The 10,044-nt window shown below is 37.3% G+C and overlaps 1 protein-coding gene across 1 annotated transcript; it reads left to right on the forward strand.

The window, feature by feature from the left end:
* Positions 1 to 2,791: 2,791 nt before the first annotated feature.
* Positions 2,792 to 3,739, forward strand: LOC145682357 (E3 SUMO-protein ligase ZBED1-like). The gene has a single exon (XM_081753931.1). The coding sequence runs from the start codon at positions 2,792 to 2,794 to the stop codon at positions 3,737 to 3,739; it is 948 nt and encodes a 315-aa protein (XP_081610057.1).
* The last annotated feature ends 6,305 nt before the right edge of the window (positions 3,740 to 10,044 follow it).

Genomic DNA, 10,044 nt, shown 5'->3' on the forward strand with positions numbered 1-10,044 from the left:
CTATTACCAAAAGGATTCACAAGTAGTCAGACTCTCCCTTCATCTTAAAACTTGTTGGTACCGAATTAATGTAGAACTAATTGCATACATATGTTACACTATTGTGAGGATTTTGCTAATAGAAAAAAAAATACTTGCTTTGTTATTTGAGTGTTGCAAAGTTATAAATATTTTTTTTCTCGGTTTTAATATATAGAGAACGATTTTTTAAACGTTTATTTAGAAATAAGTCAGTGGTAATTGAAGCGACTTGTTATAGCATCTAAAGGCACGCATAATCTATACAGAGTGAACCAGAAGTAGGTATACAGAACAGTATCGATCAAGTATGACATTTTAATTTATGAAGATAATGAATTTATTTGCTCGGTTTGTTCCGAGCTTAAGGTATAAGTGAAAATAAATTAAGAATAGATAAGGAAGAAACTAAGTGAATACCTGTATGGATAACAATACGTAAATGATCTAAAATGTTATGACCGATCAGTACAGGACTGGGTCTATACCTACTTTTGGGCCAGTCTGTACATTATTTAACTAACAAATACTGTTACTGCGGGCTATAGTTTGCATTCTTCCTCCTCTGTATTTCATATACCTAGGTAAAGTGTTAAGAAGAGGCAAGGTGAGGCGAGAGATAAGATTTTCTCGTCTAGTTTCGTAAATATTTTTAGAATTCTCATCTCGTTTCGGTTATCGAAAAATTCTCCTTTCGTCTCTATGCTCGGGAAGCTTTCATCGCCTCGTCTAATTTTTAAATTTATGTATAAAATTTATGTCATGACTTTCGTCTTAATTTAATCTAGGAATTATCAGAATGCTCTACATCACGAGAAATCTGTAAAGGGTATGATAACATTGAAAACATTTTTATTGTTGAAGTATATTATGTAATGACTTGCGTATCTTTAAGCGTTGATAAATGCTATTCTTTGTGTTTGTACAATCACTTTATCAATTATAGTTTTTTTTTGTATCACTCAACATTAGAACAGTGTTTGGGACGTAAAACTTGGATAAACTAGTGTTGCCCACGAGACTGGAAATTCCTTATCTTATCTTGAAAACGAGTGACAATTGTCATGTTTCTCGTCTCGTCTCCAATTTGATAATGCAGTTCTCGTCTCGCGGGTGACACTATTCACATAAATTCCTCTGAATTTCATAAGGATGCATAAAATACACCTGAAAATTAAAAGTTTTGGAAAGACAATCCTTGATCCCTTTCCCTGCAGCACAATACCCGTACTTTATACACTGAAAGTACAGACATTATGTGATAATGCTTTTTAATTATTTCATTGAGAGACATATGAATGCTTATTTTTCGTATTCAAATCAGCATTATTACATTAGCGTAAAAAGCAAAAGCATACAGCAGTAGAAAATTGTAGCAATTAATGATTTGTGTGAATTAATCGAAAATTTGCATCTTTCTTAGCGAAAAATAGTGTGCTGAGAGTACTTTCTTTAATTATATACTTATCTCTATCATATTTCTACTTTATTTCTACTTATTAATGTAGTTCGGGATGCAAATACTGTAGGAGCCATTTAATAACTTGGACGTTGGAAGGAAGTCAGCCAAATCCTATAGTCTATATTAGGTGCCATGTCAATTTTAGTCTGGTGCAATTGAAGAAAACTCCGAAAAAAAGATAGTGAGTGCAGTTGACTACGAGATTCGAACCCATAATCTTCCGATATATAATGAAAAACATTAACCGTTCCTTTATCTATGCCTGCTCGATATTTTTTTCTATATATAATAAGACGAGAGCGACTAGTTACTTTAATCTGCACTTTTTCCAAGCGTGTAAGAAGTAGAAAAATTAGACATTTCATAGGGGTAACAAAAACAGCTTGTAGGATCTAATTTGCTCTTTACTATGATGGACATCAGTTATTATTATCCAAACACGTAATTCGATATATCTGAATTCAATCAAATTACTTAATATAGACGAAAGATTTGACCTTACTCATCATCTGTACTATTTCTTTTCTGATAAAAAGAATCTAATTTTATCATTTTTCGTAAGAATATAGGTGGCAGTACTTGAAAATTACTTATATTTTTTCCCGGCTGCAGAATAATACATGTTCGCTACTACATAAACATAGTGTCTTGTATTATTGGATTCTCCCCCAAACCTTGAACAAAAATTTCTGCTTGCGCACTTGCCTGGGACCGAATCAGCAAGGCATCACATCAGATGTAAGCTACCGTGCTAATTTTTTCAAATCTTAATGTTTCAAGTCAGAAAGAAAGCACATTTAAGAATTGCGAAAGGAATTTGAAGAAAAGTTCTGTTAACAGGTGAAACAGATTATAAAGTTCTAATAATGGATAGGCCACTTTTTTTTCACTTTGCTTTCGTTGTTTCTGTCCAGGATCTTTTCTGTTACCCAGATGCGTTGTTACCCGCACCCTCTCAGAAAACATTTGGCTACAATATTTCGAAATCTTCTAATGGTCATAATGTATACAGCCAGGTTACTAGAAAGAAGGTACATAGTTTGTGCCTTGTTTTCGTGGATAACAGTTGTGTTTTCGTGCTCTTCTATTTAGTGCTTTTTTTTTCAATTTTGTGTTTTGTTTGAACCCATTTTTGAGTGCATTTCGTGCTTTGTTTGAACGTTTTCGGATTAACAGCGCTTTGTCAAAGAGAAGATGAATAGACAAAATAAATCGAAAGTATGAGAATATTTCCGTAAAACAAAAAACGGAATTTATGTCATGTGTCAGTTGTGCAAACAAGAACTTAAGTTCTTCGGGAATATCACGAACATGAATAAACATTTGAAAAGAAAGCATCCGACAATTGATTCCGCGATGCAGTTGTTGGACGAAGTGGAGTCTTTTGATACAGGAGCCGAAATTTCAAAAGACGTATCTTTACCTTCGACGTCGGCTGCGTCTACACCGATTCCAACAGTTCCTTCAGCGAAGAGAGCACGACAGTTAATTCTGGCAGGGTCTACACGGGGTAATGAGTTGAGTGAACACCAGGTGCATTATTACAACAAAACAATAGTTAAAATGATTGCAACTGATTTCGAACCGTTGTCCCTAGTTGAAAGAAAAGGGTTTCTTGCTTACTCAAAAAAACTAGAACCCAGGTACACCCCACCCAGTAGAAAAGTGCTAACAACAGTACTACTTCCGGAAGTGTACGACGAAGTTAAAGGTGATGTGCTAAATGTGTTGAAATCTAGTGAGAATGTTGCCATAACTACTGATGCTTGGACATCAGAAAATACAACATCCTTTCTTACAGTGACCGCGCACTGTATTCACGAAGATAAACTGAAATCACTTGTGTTGGCAACTCAAGAACTGCGGAAGAGTCACACTGGACAACACATCGCGTCCGTGATAATAGAAATACTGACGCAGTGGGGCATCCGAAATAAGGTTGTGGCTGTTGTCACAGATAATGGCTCAAATATGGTCAATGCAGTTACAGATCATTTGAAGTCGCCCCACATACCGTGTACCGCGCATACATTGAACCTTGTTGTAAAGGACAGTGTAAATACGTTGTTAGAAGGTGTTGTTAAAAAGTGCAGAGCTATGGTAACGCATTTTAAGCAAAGTTACATAGCTGCCGAGAAACTTCGCAGCATCCAAGAACAGTTCGGACACGCTGCTCTCAAGCTCAAACAAGATGTACCAACCCAGTGGAATTCCACCTTAATTATGTTAGAAAGACTGGTGAATGTCAAGGAATCGTAAATTTCCCAGCATCACATATCATCTTGAGTCTCTCCGACAGAACTTCATCTCAGCTCGTTACAGCTCTCAGCATCCATTACTCATGGCAAGTATGCATTTTCATGAACTTCATCCTGTCCGTCCTCGGTACGTTTACTCTCCGCTTTGTCTCCTTTTCACACTTTACTGCTACACTCTGCCTCCCGATCATCCAGACCGAGTCCTGTTACAAGAGTATCAACTTCATGCCCATCTACCTCACATTTTCCCTTCATTTACTGCACAGTAATACCTCTTGTGACTAACAGGGCTCCCATCGTCCTCATCAGCCTAGAGATGCCCCTAGGCAGAAGATAACACTCATTCGTCTTCCTAACAAAACCCTGTGTTGTCCCGTGTATCGCACTTCATCCCATTCTTCGCCCTCATTATTTTCTGCTTAATATTTTACATATTACTTTTTTGTTTGTGTTCATATCCAATAATCATCATTTACTGTAACATTATATTTTGCGATTACCTTAATAGTTATTGATATTGTATGTATTTTGTGATAGTCGTTGTTATTATATATTTCTATATGTGACATCAATTAATCTACATTGCAAGTTCTGGCTAATAAACGTAGAATACCTTTCCCACAGTTATGATTATGGTCGCAAAGATCATAATATCCTGGTTTCAGATAAATAAGAATAATAAAGGTTCCATACAAAATATCACTTAGCCCAACCAGTGTTCCTATGAACCAAAACTATCCTATCCCATCCCATACCTAAAAGAGGGTGTAGCCCTCTAAAAGGATGCTAGCCTCAGGCTAGCCTTAAAATAATAATAATAAAAAAAAAAAGGAATCGTTGTCAGCAGCCCTTGTGTCATTACCCCAAGCACCCGAAGCGCCTGATGCTTCAGAGTGGAGTATAATTGAAGATTGTATTCCACTTCTGAAACCTTTCGAGCAGATGACGGGCGCGAACTGTCGGGTGATTCATATCCGACACTATCAATGGTGATCCCTCTTGTACGTGGGATACAACAAGCGTTAAAAAATGCATCTCCTACGACAAGTGTGGGTCAAGCGCTTCGGGACTCTTTGCTTAAGGGTGTATCAACCAGGTTAGGATCCATTGAAAGAAACGTGTGTGCGTCTGTTAGTACGTATTTGGACCCACGGTTTAAAAAAGCTGCTTTTGGGATGGAAGAAAATTCAAAAGCGGCATATAGGCTAGTAAACGAACAGTTGGTCAGACTGTGTCGTACAGGTGAGGAGGTCACAGCTGTAACAGATGACGAACCTAGACAATCGGCAGGAGAGGACCCATACAATCTGTGGGATCATCTATCTAAGAATATTTCAAGAATGAAGACCACATCCATGTCTGCAAGCTCTGCTAATTTAATTCTGAGGCAGTACTTGGATTGAAGTGAAAAGCAATCCGTTGGCTTTCTGGGGGAAACAAGGAACAACTCTCCCAGAATTAACGAAGATTGCGTACAAATACTTATGTATCCCAGCAACTTCGGTACCATCCGAGAGGGTATTTTCGAAGGCTGGGTTCATTTTGAATGAAAGAAGAAATAGGCTTTTAGCGAAAAATTTGGATGCACTCGTGTTTTTGAACATGAACCTGTAAAACTATAGTGTTCCATATGTAGTGTATGTACATATATGTTTATATTATAAGTGGATGTGCTTTTGTGTGTGTGTGTGCGTATGTGTAATTTTTAAAAAACATTTTGCGAGTTATATTCATCACAAATTCCCAGAAGATCATCATTCGACTAAGATATTTCGAAGGTAAGCTGTTCTGTATTTTTTAAATATTTAATTTTTATTTGACTTATTGCTTTTTTTGTTTTATTTTATATTGCAGATTTATTCTTAGGTTGATGATGATTGATGACTAGCTTCCAACGGAAATCGAAGCTAAGTTTTATATCTATCTATCTATCTATCTATCTATCTATCTATCTATCTATCTATCTATCTATCTATCTATATATATATATATATATATATATATATATATATATATATATATATATATATATATATATATATATATATATGGGTCAAGGTTTTACTTATTAAAGTATAGCATGTCTTTGTGCTTTTCACGATAAGCAACACGAACTAGAAGTAGCTCTTAATATTGCCAACTGTTTCTTTCATGCATAGCTGTATGTTTCATCGAGTTCAGAAGAGGCAATTGCACAACACATGCAATTGGATTAGGGGCGGATCCAGGACCGACTTCTGGGGGAGGCGGTGAGTTGTCATACTGCTACTTTTAAGGGCTCCAAACTTTGGAATGGGTTTTATTTATATATATAAAATAAAAAAGTTTCGTTTTCTGGGGGGGCGATTGCCCCGATCGTCCCCCTCCCTGGATTCGCCCCTGAATTGGATTATTAAGGGCGATCGGTGAAAGATTTGTAGAAAAAGGTAAAGAGGTGTATGTTATATTTGATGATCTAGAAAAGGCTTTTGACCGTGTGAATTGGGAATTGCTGTTGGGAGTTCTAACGAAGATAGTGTTGGAATGGAAAGAGAGAATACTCATAAGAAATTTATATATGAACCAACAAGTAAGTGTTAGGATAGGGGAAGAACTGACGGAAGAGAGTGCAATTGGAAGGGGAGTTCGACAAGGATGGTGCCTCTCGCCAACATTATTTAATGTCTATCTAGAAGAGATAGTGAAAAAGAGCCTATATGATGAAGGCGGCATTTCGGTAGGAGGTAGAATGATTAAATGCATAAGATTGGCAGACGATATGGCGCTTGTTGCAGAATCTGAAAAGAAAATTAATAAAATGTTAGGAAAAATGAGAAAGGGCTTTGAAGAATGTTGGTTGAAAATAAATGTTAGAAAGACAAAAGCCATGGTGATCGGAACGAAGAGGTCTGTGTCAAATATAAAAGTGGAAGTGGAAAAATAGAACAAGTGAATAGTTTTCGATATCTGGGTAGTATTCTTAGTAATGATATGATTGCGAAGGTAAAATGAAAGCAAAGATAGGAATGGCGAAAGAAGCCTTTAGGAGGAAGAAAAGTCGGTTTTGTGACACCTTGAATAAAGATAGGAATGTGCACGAGACGAGTCCAGACAGGATTTTCCTGATAAAATTCGAGTCGAGACACGGCTTTTCTAATAGGAAATTATACATTTTTCGAGTCGAGACATCACTTTTGCAGCACATTTTCGAGACAAGACATCACTTTTACTGAACATTTTCGAGACGAGACTGCCACAAATCTTGTCTCGTGCGCATCCCTAAATAAAGTTGAGAAAAAGACTCATAAAATGAGTCCTGTGCAGTGGTGTACTGTATGGGTCGGAAATGTGGACATTACGTAAAAGTGATGAAAATCGACTGAAAGCCTTCGAAATGTAGGTGTGGAGAATAATGGAAAGAATTAGTTTGGTCAAGCGTAAAACGAATGAGAGTGTTAGGAATGGTGAAAAAAAAAGAACAGTTTAAGATATTATTAAGAAGAGGAAGAGAAACTGCTTGCACATTGCATAAGAAGAACTTATATCATGATGGACGTCCTTGAGGGTATGGTGGAAGGAAAGAGAGGGAGGGGCGAAGGAGACTACAGTTAATGGATGATAAAAAAACAGAAAGATCATACGTGAAGATGAAGAGGTTAACGGAGGAACGTGGAGCATGGAAGCTTCTCAGCTGCGGCAAAAGACCTGCTAAGAAGGGCAGAATACCTATGATGATGATGATGTATCTTACATTGCGTATCCTCATTTTCATATCTTTTGCATTCACCTTGTTTCTGTTCACTGAATCCTGGCCTTTGCAACACACGAGGGACACGAGGCTAACTGAAGTTCACTCTAACTGCTTACGGTACCACTCGATAAGGAAATGGGTGGAGTTCTGATGGTACATGACACTCTATGATGAATTTGTCCAAAGGAAATTTTAATCCTTTCCAGCAAATCAGAGCAAGCATAGGGAATCGAGCACGGATCCCAGAACACGTTTATGAGAAAACAATTCTGAGAACAAATATAATCGATTCTGCATGCAGTTGTCCTGGACTCGGTTTGTGGAAAGTGAGCACAAGCAGAATCGAGACCGGCTGTGCTCGGAATGGAAGTGCAGGAAAGCAGATGTTTTGTTACCGTATTTCGTTTCTTATTGGTGAGTCAGAAAGCAGATGTTTTGTTACCGTATTTCGTTTCTTATTGGGACAACATTAACACCGTCAATAGTACAATTATACAACATAATTACAATGTCTAAATTGCATGTGTTTCATACGTGTATTATAACACAAATTTACTATAATAATTGTAGCCTTCATTCTATGAATGTCTTTATTACTCAGATAATAACGTTCAACAGAATGATGCGTGGTTAGTACCAGGAATGTACCCAGGGTAGGTCCTGGGGGTTCGGACCTGCACCACGAAATTTCGATTGTTGGTAAATTTAATATAATTTTAAGGGTAATTTTACAAATGTTAATATAACTTAATCTTATACTGAATTTGAAAGCACGATAAGTTAGGACCCCCCCAAAAATTTCTGCATACATCGCTAGTCAGTACAACGACTCAGTGTTTTTCCTTGTCTTTCGACTCGTTCAGTGGCGGTTGTAGCTCGGGGCCGAGATGCCTATGCTCCTGGCCCCCCAGGTTGCGAGTGAAAAAATAATTTAAGCTGTTATTTATGTATTTTTGAAAGGGTATAGTAAACTCATGATATATCGATCATAGTCCAACATCTGGCTGGCCGCCACAGTTTTTACTTTCTATAACCGTCTCTGGACTCATTACTCACAATTCTCTAGTTAAAACACACTCACAATAATAATAATAACGAACTATGGGAATTGTGGTAGGTCCAGCTTTGAATTACGCCAATACATTCACTGCTGTCCTCACCACAATCAAACCTAGGACCCATTATGCCAAAAGAACACGCGTTAGTCACTAGACCTGTGGGGCTAGACTATTATCGTTTACCTTACTTTATTTAGAAAGATATTTATATTTGATAAAATCTTCCTTTATTGTTATCAAATATTTCCTTCAATTTAAAATTCTTTCCATCTGAAAGGAATCGGATAAGCTTAGGTAATAAATCCTGGCTCTCCAATTTGAATAAACAATCATTCTACTTTTTTAAAGCTCATCATGTGCACAGAAGCATGTCGCAATTCGCTGTGCCACATTTCTTTGCTATTTAATTCGTACTGCCTCTGATGGACTCGACTCTCTCTTGTTTCGGACTTATTACTCCTCCCATTGCTTGCTTTACTGGTCCTCCCCTCCGCCCTCTGATAACAGGACGAAACAAAGCCTACGCTACTTTAAGGAATTCAGTCAAAGCTCTTTACGCTGCGTAACGAGTAGTTTCCCATCAGTTGGTATATGAAATGCACAAATGTGTTCTGTGTGCGCGGCTTGTTGAATGCACTGCCAGGGAAGTAATCCAGTGATTGAGCATATAATAAAACCGAATACAGAACCGATCCAGAATCGAATTCAGAAAGCGCATACATGAATTTGTGAAAGTAGGATCATCAACGCAAGCCACTGAGTGAGAATAATAAAACCGAATACAGAATCGATTCCAGAGAAACCGAGCACAGAAAATCGAATACATTAACGAATCGATTCTTGGACTCGATCTGCCCATCTCTATTGAGTACTACGTTAGTGTTTTGCCATTATTCATAGCAGCACAGAAACTAAGTAGGCATGATATACAGATTGTTTGGGGGGTTCACGAGCCCATTATTCAATTCAATATATGTGTTGAAATTCCAGTGGAATCGTTGCTAAAATGAAGAAAAAGTTGCAAGATCTTTTTAAATGTCAAGAAACTTACATTTGAAGCGTGGGGTGCAATGAAAATAAAAAGTGCCTAGATTTTAGGTTACAAAACACTTTCCCGCTGTGCCTTTCTCTTTCATTCTCATGACTTTCTCAGGTTTCACGACACCCTATCCTTGTTAAAGAATATGTGATAAAGGAAAAATGTCCCTTAGATAAAATGCACATTGATAGAAAAAAACAAGTTAAAATACATAGGACTCAGCATGTTTGACGTTTGAGGGTTGGGATAGAGGCGTAGCTAGAGATTCCGGCGCCCCGTACTCTCGCCTTACCAAGCTTATTTATTTATTTATTTTTACATATAAGAAAAGCGGCTTTTATGTTTATGCACGATGAATGTTTTTCAAAACTGCAACAGCCAATTGCGATCATTATTTATTCTTTTACGTAAAGAGCTGTTCTCAAGAGGCTTATTTTAGATTTTTTTGTTAAGCTTGAGAAAACGACTTTTCTATAGAA

The sequence above is a fragment of the Thermobia domestica genome, chromosome 3 (assembly GCF_964235325.1).
Source record: "Thermobia domestica chromosome 3, izTheDome1.hap1.1, whole genome shotgun sequence".
In the NCBI taxonomy this organism is placed as follows: Eukaryota; Metazoa; Arthropoda; class Insecta; order Zygentoma; family Lepismatidae; genus Thermobia; species Thermobia domestica.